This window comes from Carassius gibelio, chromosome A4 (assembly GCF_023724105.1).
Source record: "Carassius gibelio isolate Cgi1373 ecotype wild population from Czech Republic chromosome A4, carGib1.2-hapl.c, whole genome shotgun sequence".
In the NCBI taxonomy this organism is placed as follows: Eukaryota; Metazoa; Chordata; class Actinopteri; order Cypriniformes; family Cyprinidae; genus Carassius; species Carassius gibelio.
This window is the reverse complement of record NC_068374.1, coordinates 7,991,579-8,005,196: the sequence shown is the minus strand read 5'-3', so window position 1 is coordinate 8,005,196 and position 13,618 is coordinate 7,991,579. Positions and strand designations below refer to the sequence as shown.

Sequence of the window (13,618 nt, the reverse complement as noted above, 5' to 3'; positions counted from 1 at the left end):
CAGACAGGAACATATTACACATAATTTTGACATTTAATTGTTAAGTGATATAGAACAAAACATTTAATTAAAAAGCAGTCAGTGAAATTACTCACAGTGCTTTTCTGCAGCATCTCACAGCTGGAATAAGTCTCTTGTAGTCTGCTTGTTTTGACGTGAACCTCTTTGGACTGAACTCATCCAGCACCTTCTCTGACATCAGCAGTATGTAGGTCAGCACTGTGCACATTGAAGATGAGAGGTCTCTTCCTGGATGTTCATCTGAACTAATGTAACTCTGAATTTCCTCATATAATGAATTATCTTTCAGCTCAAGTAAGCAGTAGAATAGGTTGACTGAAGTTTCATTTGAGATGTCCTGTTTTTGTAATTCCTTAATGTGTTCAGTTGTTTGTCTAATGCTCTCACTGGTGTCTCTAGTGTGTGTGATCAGGCCTTTGAGCAGGTTCTGACTGGATTCCAGTGAAATGCCCATCAGAAACCGCAGAAACAGGTCCAGATGTCCGGTCTTACTCTGCATGGCTTTATCAGTGGCCCTCTTTGTTAAGTCATGAAATTTGACATTTCTAAAGAAGAACTGAAGCTTTTGTCGGGCTGTATTTTGTGAATCTTCAAAGAAAAACTGAAGCTCTCGCTTGTTCTTTTTCAGGTAGCAGATGAACACATGCACTGCAGCGAGAAATTCTTGAACAGTCAGATGTACAAAACTGAAGACCTTTGTCTTATAAAGTCCATCTTCCATCTTGAAAATCTCAGCGATCATTCCAGTGAACTCAGTGTCTTTACTCACATCAATACCACATGCTTTCAGATCCTTCTCATCAAACACAATGTTTTCCTTCTTCAGCTGTTCAAATGCTAGCTTGGCTAATTTCAAAATCATTTCTTTATTTAATTTTAAATGGTCTGAAGGTTGGCTTTTTTCCTGTTTATCATACTTGCTCTTTATGTTCATCTGTATCCGCAGGAAGTGAATGTACATTTCAGTGAGTGTTGTGCTTATATTCTCTGTATTGTTCTTGATGAGAAAATTCTGCAATACTGTGGCTGTGATCCAGCAGAACACAGGAATGTGGCACATGACATAGAGACTACGAGATGTCTTAATGTGTGAGATGATTCTGGAGGCTTGTTCCTCATCTGTGATTCTTTTTCTGAAGTACTCCTCCTTCTGTCGGTCAGTGAATCCTCGCACCTCTGTGAACAAACCCACATGTTCAGGAGGGATCTGATTGGCTGCTGCTGGTCGTGAGGTCACCCAGACCAGAGCTGCTGGAAGCAGCTTCCTTTTGACCAGATTTGTAAACAGCACATCTACAGATGCCCTTTCCTCAACAGTGTCCAGTGTTTTGCTTTTAAAGTTAAATGGCAGGCGACTCTCATCAAGTCCATCAAATATAAATGCTAGCTTATGTTCCTTATATAACTTTGATTTCTCCAGGTTCTTCAATCCAGGAAAAAATTTCAGCAGAAACTCATGGAGACTGACTTCTCTGTCTTCAAAAAATATCTCTGTGTTGATATCTCTGAATGGAAGCAGGAACACACAGTCTATATCCTGATTCGCGTTTCCTTCTGCCCAGTCCAGGATGAATTTGTGCACAGAGACAGTTTTTCCGATGCCAGCGACTCCCTTGGTCAGCACAATCTTCTCCTCATTGTTTTTCCTCAGTTCAGTAAATATATCATTGCATTTGATTCTTTTGTCCTGTGTTTTTTTGTTCTTGAAAGCATCATCAATCTTCAGAATCTCATGTTCATGATTGACATCTTTCATATCTCCCTCTGTGATGAACAGTTCTGTGTAAACAGTCCTGAGATCTGTGTTGTTTTCTTTGTTGCCCTCAAAAATAAATTTAGCTTTCTTCATCATGTTGTTTTTGTGAATTTTCAAAAAGTTTTGGAGCTCTATAAAAAAATTAATAAGATTGAAAAAAAATTAAATAAATTTGACAAATATAATATTTTTCATATTAGCATGATCTGATGCAGACAGATCAATGTTTTTCAATGTTCTTTCCAGATGACTTATTGATTGAGATTCATCTTTATGCCATGCTGACTAATGTTACTAAAAGCTGATATATGGTTTATACATAATCTAGGACATCAAACAGGATGATAGGCTGCATTTGCAACATGTTTTTACCTGCTTAAATCAACATTTGCATGTAAGATTGTAAGCATGCCTTGATGACACAGAATGAATTGTTAAAGGGATATTTCACCCCAAAATAAAAATTCTAATTATTTTGAAATTTGTCGGGATTTTGTTTTTTTCACTTAGCATTCCTGTTGCTTCATATAACCCAGATTGAACATCTGTTGGCAGATGGAGTATTCTGACAATAACTTTGATACCTTTTGTGAACCTTGACATTGTTCTTTTCTCAGCAGTCTATGGGCCCTCCCGGGTTTTCATCCAAAATATTTGAAATTGTGTTCTCACACATCATCAGGAAACATGGTGTTAGCTTTCAGTGTTATGCTGATGATACTCAGCTCTATATTTCTTCAAGGCCTTGTCAAAAATTCCAATTTGATAAACTTACGGAATGCATAGTCGATATAAAAAAACTGGATGACGAGTAATTTCTTACTGCTAAATTCTGAAAAAACAGAGGTGTTAATTATAGGACCTTAAAACTCTGCATGTAATAACCTAGAACACTGTCTAAGACTTGATGGTTGCTCTGTCAATTCTTCATCATCGGTTAGGAACCTAGGTGTGCTATTTGATCACAATCTTTCCTTAGAAAGCCACGTTTCTAGCATTTGTAAAACTGCATTTTTCCATCTCAAAAACATATCTAAATTACAGCCTATGCTCTCAATGTCAAATGTTAATTAAAATGTAAATCCATGCATTTATGACCTCAAGGTTAAATTATGGTAATCCTTTATTGGGTGGTTGTTCTGCACGCTTAGTAAACAAACTACAGCTAGTCCAAATGCAGCAGCAAGAGAGGACCTGGTCCAGTCAACACTGCACTGGCTCCCTATAAAACATTGTATAGATTTTAAAATATTGCTCATTACTTATAAAGCCCTGAATGGTTTAGCACCTCAGTATTTGAACAAGCGCTTGTTACATTATAGTCCTCCATGTCTGCTGCATTCTAAAAACTTAAGCAATTCGATAATACCTAGAATATCAAAATCAACTGCGGGCGGCAGATCCTTTTCCTATTTGGCGCCTAAACTCTGGAATAACCTACCTAAAATTGTTTGGGAGGCAGACAAACTCTTGCAGTTTAAATCTAGAATAAAGACCTACCTCTTTAACCTGGTTTACAAATAACACACAAATACACTTCTAATATCGAAATTAGTTGAAGGATTTTTAGGCTGCATTAATTAGGCAAACCGGAACCGGGAACACTTCCCATAACACCCAATGTACTTGCTACATTATTAGAAGAATGGCATCTATGCTAATATTAGTCGGTTTCTCTCTTATTCCAAGGTCACTGCAGTCACCCGGATCCAGTACGTATCCAGACCAGATGGTGGATCAGCACCTAGAAAGGACCTCTACATCCCTAAAAGACAGCGGAGACCAGGACAACTAGAGCCCCAGATACAGATCCCCTGTAAAGACCTTGTCTCAGAGGACCACCAGGACAAGAACACAGGAAACAGATGATTCTTCTGCACAATCTGACTTTGCTGCAGCCTGGAATTGAACTACTGGTTTCGTCTGGTCAGATATATATATATTAGTGGTGGGCCGTTATCGGCGTTAACGTTCTGCATTAACGTGAGACTTATCGGGCGATAAAAACAATATTGCCGTTAATCTATTCTCAAAGTTGGGTTGGGAGCTGGGTCTAGGCGAGCTATGATGACTTTCACCTTGATATTTTATATAACCGACTGACTGAGGCCAGCCTAAAAAGATACTCAGGACAGTTGACGGGCCACTGCTGCGCATCGTCACGAAAGCTCATCTTTTTCACATGTTTTTACGCCTTGCCGCTTGTCGATTTAAACGTTAAAGTATCCAAACACAAGACGCGAAAAAGCTGAACAGAGTAGCTGGTTAATCGCGCTGTGTTCGGTGAGCACGAGAGAGAGAGAGAGAGAGAGAGAGCCACGTATCATGGACAGCGACACTGAACCGAGCTCTCTTCTGAGAAAGGCATCTTAAAACACTTGAAAATCGAATTTGCTTATTTTTGCTCTTGTGCCGAAAAATACATACAAAATATGTCAAAATATCCACCTTGGAAATTATGCTCGACAAAACTGTCAGTTATTTCTTAAGTGAAAGTAAACAGTTGAGGGAAAAAATGGGATGTGTATTATATTGGATGCGTTCATCGTCTCTTAAACTGACTGCACCTAATTTAGCTACTGGCTGCTGTAATGTTAATTACAAATATAAGAAAATGAAAGAAAATCACTCACTGCTCTTGACTGAATTACTTTGTAGTTTTAACAGTCAAACCAAAAATTATTCAGACACCAGATATAATTTTGATATATGTAGCAAAACTGTAATAATGTGAGAAATGTTGAAGGTGTCTGAATAAATGTAAGTTTGGTTGTATATTTCATTTTTACATTGAAGACTATACAGTGCTATTTACATTTAATTATTTGGTTTCTGTACCTTGACACCTACAAACTTGAAAAAAACTTAAACATTGGTGTGAAACAGGCGTAAGGTTGTTTGCACCTTGTGCAATGTGGATTTAATTTACAGCTTTTTCAAGCACTTTGTGATGCATTTTGGAAACAGGAGATGAGCCCCTTTTCTAATGCACCACCTAGTTTGATAAACCCCTTCTCAAAGACTGTTTGTCAATTTTATTTGGGTAACACACATATTCTGAATGCCTTCGGCAGAATTCGAATGAGCCATTTTAATCTAGATCACAGTGAGATTAATCTATCTTAAAAAAAAATAATCTATCACCACCATATATATATATATATATATATATATATATATATATATATATATATATATATATATATATATATATATATATATATAAAATAGGCGCTATATAAATAAAGGTGACTTGACTTGACATGTGATTGGCTCTGTAATTGCTGCTTCAGTTATATTGTCTCTTATTTCCATTTACAGACAGTGATTGTTATTTACTCCAGACCGACCTGAATCAGCTCCAACAGGGATAGATACGTTCGTATTGTACTCAGCCTGAGCTGTGAGAGAAATAGAAAAATAATTAGAGAAACTTTATCACACAATCACATCACCAAAGAGGAACGTTTATGTCAAACTATCACAACGCTAAACAATCAATCATGCTACAGTCACAGTGAATAAAACATTACCTTTCTTGTGTTTGTTCTCTAACTGTTCAGCCAAGTTATTCTGGTTCATCTTCCTCAGGATGTCCACCGTGATCTTCACAGCTTCTTCTGGTCTAAAACATGCCATTATCTTATGCACTATTTTTACCCTATCTGCGTTCTCCATTTCACTCTTTGATATACACTCATGATCTTTCTGTAAGTACCACTGCAAGTCCTTCAGTTCAGCTTCTAACAGGTCCTTCAGTGAGTTCATGAGCAGCTCTTCAATAGACGCCATCGTCCTTCACCCACTCATAGCTGCAGGACAAGAAGAAAAGTTTCACTCTAAACATGTGGAACTAAGCGCTCAGATGTTATTTGGATTATGAAGCTTTAAGCGAGGAAAAATTAATCATCAGAAGTTTGTGTGAAGCAAATCTGATGAAATCACTTTACATTTTATGCATTTAGCAGATGCTTTTACCCAAAGTGACTTAAAATGTATTCAGGCTAAGAAATTTTTTGTAATGCGTTTTCCCTGGGAATTGAACCCATAAAGTGGTGGTTCTAGGATTTTTCTGAAACGGGGGCCAATAAGGGGCCACATGTTACATTCAGGGGCCAAGTACAGGGTACATTCAAGCACACAAAATTATTTATTCAGTACGGTGCAAATACATTTTGGCAGTCATTCCTTTTTCAAACGCTCTAATAAAAAAATATGAGCCAGTAAATTATTAATGATTTTTTTTTCATTTATTTATACTGTGCATAAAAGACACAATGCATCACACACACACACACATACACAAAAATTTCATTTTGAATGTTCTTACTGGTGGATTTTGCATTCCCATGTGCATTCATACATTTCTCAATTAATGAATCATGCTGTGCAATTGCATCCAAGATGGCTAAGCACTTCTGTGATGTTCTGATTTGCAATGATCTCGAAAGCCACCATTACTGCACATTGCTTTTTTCCAATTAGAGAACCCTGATTCTGACCTGAATATAGACATTAGGGCATTTGGGAGTGAAAAGTGGCGACAAGGGTAGCAAAAAACAGAGTCTCTAGAGACAGAATACTCGCCTTATTGTTTCCATGGCGATGTGTCACATATGACACATGGATCGCTTTTATTTAGTTTTTCCTGTTTTATTCAAAATATTTGCAAACATACTCACTATATTATTAAATATCTGATATTCTGATTCTGAAATATGTGCAAGTAAATATATTTGGAAGTTTAAACACTTTTATATCGACCATGTTAGTTGATCTATACCGGGTGATGGGCGCCGCCATGTTAGTTCGTGCTGAATCCAAGCTGTGGGATTTACAACACGCACATTCATCCTCTCCTCCCGAAACTTTAGTTACCTATACAATCTGTATATGATATCAATAAAAACTTGAAGTCAGATTATATTTGTAAGGATCATTACTGCCGTTTCCATAAACATCAGCGTGTATTTTACAAACTGTAAATGTATGGTTTTGCCTGTACTTATGTGTATTTAAAGCTGCAGTAGGTAACTTTTGTAAAAATATATTTTTTACATATTTGTTAAACCTGTCATTATGTCCTGATAGTAGAATATGAGACAGATAATCTGTGAAAAAATCAAGCTCCTCTGGCTCCTCCCAGTGGTTCTATTGCCATTTGCAGAAAGTCATCCGCTCCCGGTAAAAAACAACCAATCAGAGCTGCGGTCCGTAACTTTGTTTGTGTTCAAAATGTAGAAAAAGTTATATAATAAGCGAGTACACCATTAATCCATTTTCCAAACCGTGTTTTTAGCTTGTTCTGAATCATTAGGGTGCACCTATAATAAGTGTTTATATTCGGACTATTTTAGATTGCTTCGGGGGTACCGCGGCGGAGTAACCCAGTACTTTTGTGATTCTTCATAGACATAAACAGAGAGAAGTAGTTCCGGCTACGATGTTCTTCCGCAAGACGCAAGCAGTTCTGTTTATTAACCGCTAGAGTGTCAAAAGTTACCTACCGCAGCTTTAAATGTCTTAAACCTAAAATAAGCATTACATGTTTGAAAACACTGAATATTTGTGATAATATGGTCAGCGCTCAGCGCATCCGATCTGGCTCAGCAACAGTCAAAGCTCGAAAGCAGATTTAAAGCCCGTTTTTCAAGTTGAAGATCCCTGTGAATGAACGTGTAGATAAATAGTGTAGGAACTCGATTTGCATGAAGAAATTAATCATAAATGTGCATTAAAATAGTTTTTTAAAAGAAATTGTGAGTAAAATTAATTCCGCTGTCAAAAACGCTCTGATCGGAAGTGACGCAACAGCCATTAAATCTCATCTCTTCGTAACGGAGTCAGACAGTGAAGAGGTTGCAGTAGGGGTTAATGTCAATTCTTACGATGGACCATTGCCATATAATTATGAGCCGCCTAGGCAAGAGAGGGGCAAGGCAGAGTTAATGGGAAGAGTAAATGGACAGAGGAGAGAGATAGAGTTGTAGTTTGAGGAGAACCAGTTGACCACAGGCTATAGCTAATTGTGGCTAACGTTGTCTCCATGTTTATCAAATTGCAGTATCTTTAATAAATCATATTTAGCAATATTGCTGTCGACTTTGTTGTTTTTCAAGCATCCATGTAGATTGTCACCATCTATGCCAGCAACATGTGTCTTAAAATGTTTAATTTAAATCCCCGATTTTTAATGAACGCTGTAGGGTCAGCTAGTCTGGACCGGGATGGAAATGCTGTGCATTTCTGCACAACATAGTTTATGTGAAATTTTGTAGAAATTGCTAGCTGATGCTTTCAGACCTAGGTGTCCGCATGTTCTGCTTCTGCAGATGTCAAGCATAGCATTAAAATTAAAGCCATATGTCTAAATAAGTTGTGTTCCAAATTTGAAGTTGATATAAAAAAAATGTAGGTTCATATGCAATTTTGTTTAGGCGTTATACCACAAAAAGCCACCGGGGGCCATTGAAACTCCATTGAATTTTTTGGATGGATTTGTTTGTCACAAATGTATCAATTTCTCTCTCAATATTATGTCTATGACAAACCAAATATGGAATCTTGAGACTCAGACCTTTCCAACGATATGTATTTTGTCAAGATTATGAAAAGTTTTGATTCTAAAAGACCGTAATATATTTGGAATATGACCCCTCCCACTAAGGGGGAGGATCACGCTAAAAGATTTTAAAGTAAGATTTCCATGGTAACGCAGTGTCCGATTTCAAAATGGTTTTCATAAGATGAATTTGGAGTATATAAGCTTTCAAATGATATATAATTTATGATGATTACTAAAACATGTGATAGGGAAAAAGGAAGCAGAGTAGATTTTTTGTGACAAAGGTCAGAACTCATGTTATGATGTATATGTTTTGAGGTGCACTCTTCTTATAAATTAATCTTTTACTGTTCCTTCATAATTTTTAACAACAAAACGTGGTCAAATATCTATTTAGGAGTCTTAGACCTTTCCAACGATATATAGTTTGTCATGATTAGATTAGGATATAATTGTAATATATTGAAGTAAATTTAGGCGTCCCGTATACGGGATGGTGACATTTAACAGGTTAACCTGTTAGCCAGCACCCCCCATTATGGGACTCACAGCTGAAAGTGCTCTACCTAATTTATAATTGTAACAGTTTCCTACTTCAGTGTGTTACAAACATAATTTTGGTATCTTTGGAAAGAAGACACTTTGGGCTTTACTTTTTATCAACCAGATTTGATAATGCTCAAAAATATTAAAAGTTATAGACACTGAAGTGCATTGATTTTTTTTTTTACCACACTTAAATATTTTTTTTTATTTGGTATAAAAATACATGAAATGAGTCCTGGAGCAATCTAGAAAAATTATGTTTTGAAAGCCACATGTCTTATGAGTTTCTATCTCAAATCTGAAAAAGATATCATGAAAAATGAGACAAATATTTTTATGAGACTATGTCTAGACCCCCACCCCCCAAATATACAAAAATATATTTCCCAATAGTATTGAAGGCTTCTACAAACTATTTAGTCAGTAAACATACCACTGCATATTTTTTTTCAAGAATAAAACACTAGACAGAAACTTAAGCCCTATTTGGACGGGACTAGTTTTCCAAACGACGTTTGAGTAACGATTCTTATCAACCTACGTCTGTGATTTTATGTACTGATTCGGACGGGACTAACATCTCCGTGTTTATTACCGAGGTAGGAGTGTCTGTGTTTTACATGTGGGAATTTCAGAAGATCACGTGTTCAGAATGTGTGGATTGCGTATGGTCATATGACCAATCAATGGCAAGATGGCGGCAAAAAAGAAAGTTACACGACACTGGAGTAGGGAGGAAACATTAGCTCTAATTTCTGTTTGGAGCGAACCTACGTTTCAGTTTCAGTTTGAAAATTGTATACATAACCACAAGGTGTGGGAGGCAGTTTTTAAAAAAGTTTGTGAGGTTTGTCCATCAATTCAAAATACCTTCGACTGGGTGAAGTGCAAAGACCGTATTGAATATCTCAAACGACGTTACCGCGAATGTGTGAAGCATAACAAGAAGACGGGGTCGGATCCACAACGCTGCCCATTCTTTGAGGAACTGGACTCTGTTCTTGGTTAGTTGCTACTTTTAAGAGTATTCATTTTCTATTGAAAAATAATTAACAGTGTACAAAGTACTTAAACTTGTGGCTAATAAGCATTCATATGAAAAAAAAGACAATTAATAAAATGCAGTGAATAAGCTAGTAATAGAGACAAGAATTCTGTTTACGATTTAGTAATTTAACCAGTACTGTCGATATTGAGTAGATATTTCTGTTTTGTTAGCTTGTCGTCCTATGACTAACCCCGGAGATGGACACATGGATGTGTCAAGTTCAGAGGAAGGTGAAAATTCTGGTAAGTTTGTTATTTTTCCCTTTATAAAATTTCAATGTTGCCATTTAATTAATATCTTGCAGCTCTGAAATGTTCTAAATGATATGCTTTGTTACAGGTACCAGTTCACACTCATCGAGTATAGCAGAGCCATCAGGAGACCAAGCAGCTGCAATGACAGCATCTGATAATGACAGTGGTCCAAGCTGACCTCCAATCCCAGCCAAAATACCGATCATTACAAGTATGTTTTTTCCACTCTCTCTCTCTCCAGTAAACCTGCTTAAGTTGTCTTGCATGTCATTTCTGTCATGTTGTTAGGGACGTGACCGTATTTTCATCATGTCAAATAATGGTAATTGCTAAAATTTTATTGTGGTATACTGTTATTTCACGGAATTGAATTAGCTTACCAGCCACTGTTGTTCTCCTAACATTTTCAATATTTTTCCATATAATAAAGAACAATAACAAAAACATATAAAGCAACATTTTCAAACAGGTTGCACTGGAAAATGTAACACTATAGAGAATAATGTGACCCTTTACAGTGAGTTAACATTAGTTAGTCCATAAAAATAAACTAACAAGGAGCAACATCTACATTTATTTCACGTTATTGTTCTTTGTTAATGTTAGTTAAAGTACTACAGTTCATTGTTAGTTCAGGCTCTTTAAATATATTAACAGATTGGCCTACTACATTTGATTTTAATAATGTATTAGCAAATGTTGAAATTAACATTTAGCAAGATTAAAACATGATTTGGTATTTATTTTCTATTGTTCATGTTTACTAATAAATTATACTATTATACTTTACCAATTATAAGTATTGGTAAAGTTTTATTGAACAATAATAAAGAATCATAACAGTTTTTTTTATTTTTTATTTTTTTTTAAAGGTTTTTTTATAGTACATTTATAGAGAAAAAGGTTTAAATACTGTTCAGAAACAAAGTTACTGGTTAAAAAGTATTTTTCAAACTCATTATAAATATAAAAAAAATTCATTAGGAATTATCACATTTTGAAGTCTTCACAATAACAATAAGGAGCATGTTCATTATCATGATATATTGTATTTTCATATAAAGGCACGTTTACTTGTCTTATAATGCAATGCAATTTTGTGATCTTTCTCATCAGGGCGTAAATGCAAAGGCAAAAAAACTCAAATCATGGAAGCCATGGAGAGAGGGATAAACATGTTAATACAACATGACAAAGAAACAACAGCAGCAGAGGTTGAACAGCGTCTTGACAAGGAGCACATGGCCTGGGAGAGACAGTTCCAGCAAGCCAGACTGGATCTGGAAAGAGCACGTCTTGAATTTGAGATGAAACGTCAGGAAGCTGAAGACAGGCGTGCTCGAGATACCCAGCAATTCATGGTTCAAATTCTGCAAGTGCTTAGACCTGTAATGCCACAGTATGGACCCTCAACTTCGTTTGCACAATATCAACATCCAGCTCAGCACTATTATCCATCTGATCCATTTGCTTTTCCACCTGGTGAAGCCTCAAACCAAAATCTGTCAACATCAGTTGTCCAAGATCAACGTTCTCTGTCTGACCAAAGAAATGACCACTAGATGTTCTGGGCATTGTTTTTTTGCAAACATTGTGCAGTTGCACTTGTTTGTACAAGTTTAAAGAACTGTTCAAGGAACAAAAATGTTGTGAAAATATAGGACATGTTTTTTTTTGCACTATATTACGTTTACATTTGTGCACTTTAATGCCTAATGGTGAAACTTGAATGTGAAAGTCCAGTTTACGTTAAAAGTAAAGAGACAAATGTTGCATACATGTCATAACTTTTATTAGACATATAGATTGTAACTTTTTTTGGTTCGTACAAACAGTTGTGTTGATCTTACAGAAGAACCAGTTACAAAGGTGCTTGAAATGGAAAAAAGAAATAAAATTGTGGCGAGTGGGGCGGGGCCGAGAGGTGTGGGAACGAGGAGTGAGGCCAGGTGTAGTGATTGAAGATGAGCTGCACCTGCGCCCCACCGCTGGTATCGAATCCCACGTAGGAGATGGAAGGATATAAAACTGGAGCGACTATAGTGCAGGACGAGAGAGGACCAGGCTTGGGACATTATTTTATGTTTGCTTTTTATTTTGTGCGCACCAGTCGTCCGTGAGGGGCTGGTGCGCTGTTTTGTATTTATTTGGAATATTAAAATGTTTTGATTGTGCGCCGGTTCCCACCTCCTTCTTCTCGATGAGTGTGAATATCGTTACAAAAATATTAAGCGAACATATTTAATCACATTGCACACATCAACAATCACTGATTTTCAGAAATGTACCATACTAATACTTCACGGATTTGCTCTGCAGTAGAACTGGCCAGGTCAAGCGGCTCGGGTGTAACAAGGGTACCTTCATCATCTGCATGTTCCTGCATTGTGTCTTCTAGAGTTGGGTCCGAGTCCACCTTTGTCGAGTACGAGTCAAGACCAAGTCCACAAACATCGAGTCCGAGTCCGAGTCCAAAAGGGGCCGAGTTGGACTCAAGTCCGAGTTCTTAAAGGCCGAGTCCGAGTCGAGTCCGCCCGAGTCCAGAAAGTAATGAAATTAAAAAAGATTATAAATTGGTATTGTACATTTTTACATTCTATTAATATTTTAACCTTTCAACCCATTAAACCAATGGCAATATAAAAATGTAATAAAAAAAAATACCACTGTTACATCTAGTCATTGCCATTGAACATTTTTATTTTATGTCAACAGAACTAGTTTCCTATCAAAAAAGGTTTCAAAGGTTTTATTGTATTACAAGTGCATGAAACTACAAATGAACCTATTTTATTATTGTATCACACTATATTGTCCTCCAGTTAAAGATGACATTTCAGTTATTTAATGCCTCTCCCCCACATTTGACAGAGGTAAAGTGCAGCCAATGAGGAGATCCTTAATGATGACATTATGAATTTCTTGTTGTCTTGGAGAACTTGCATCATAAAGTTGCATTGCTTGTTTGGTCAGGTCTGGTCTTGCAAATCCCGCAATGCTGAGCTGTGCAGCATCTGTTGGTTGCTGCTGCTGTCTTTGGTAGTCGGTTGCATCGGTTTTTGGATCACCAGTACACTGAACCGAAAACCATTTCTTTCGGAGGCGTCCGATTTGAGAACCATTGAACTGATGATACTGCGCATGCGTGTAATTTTTCAAGTATTTTGTTAAACATCGGAAAGTGTGATAAAACTATATATATAAAAATATATATATATATATATATATATACACGTTTTTTGTTAAGATAGGGGCTACATGTTTCTAATCTGTATATTGTAGATTATGTATGGGCCAAAGGGGTTTTCAGAGAAGTTGGACAATGATTAAGACTCTAAAGACTCCATGTTTAATATGAATAAGGGATGATTTATGAAATATCTGTACTGTATTTATAGTTAATGATGACAGATTCACAAACTGAGTTT

The 13,618-nt window shown here is 36.6% G+C and overlaps 1 protein-coding gene across 1 annotated transcript in view; it reads right to left on the bottom strand.

Moving 5' to 3' along the window:
- The window catches only part of LOC127981585 (NACHT, LRR and PYD domains-containing protein 12-like), a 46,059-nt gene extending 44,186 nt beyond the window's left edge, over nt 1-1,873 (bottom strand). The window contains exon 1 of the mRNA XM_052585507.1: nt 96-1,873. Within this exon, the coding sequence (XP_052441467.1) occupies nt 96-1,873 (1,778 nt within the window). The remainder of the gene's footprint in view (nt 1-95) is intronic.
- Nucleotides 1,874-13,618: the final 11,745 nt, after the last annotated feature.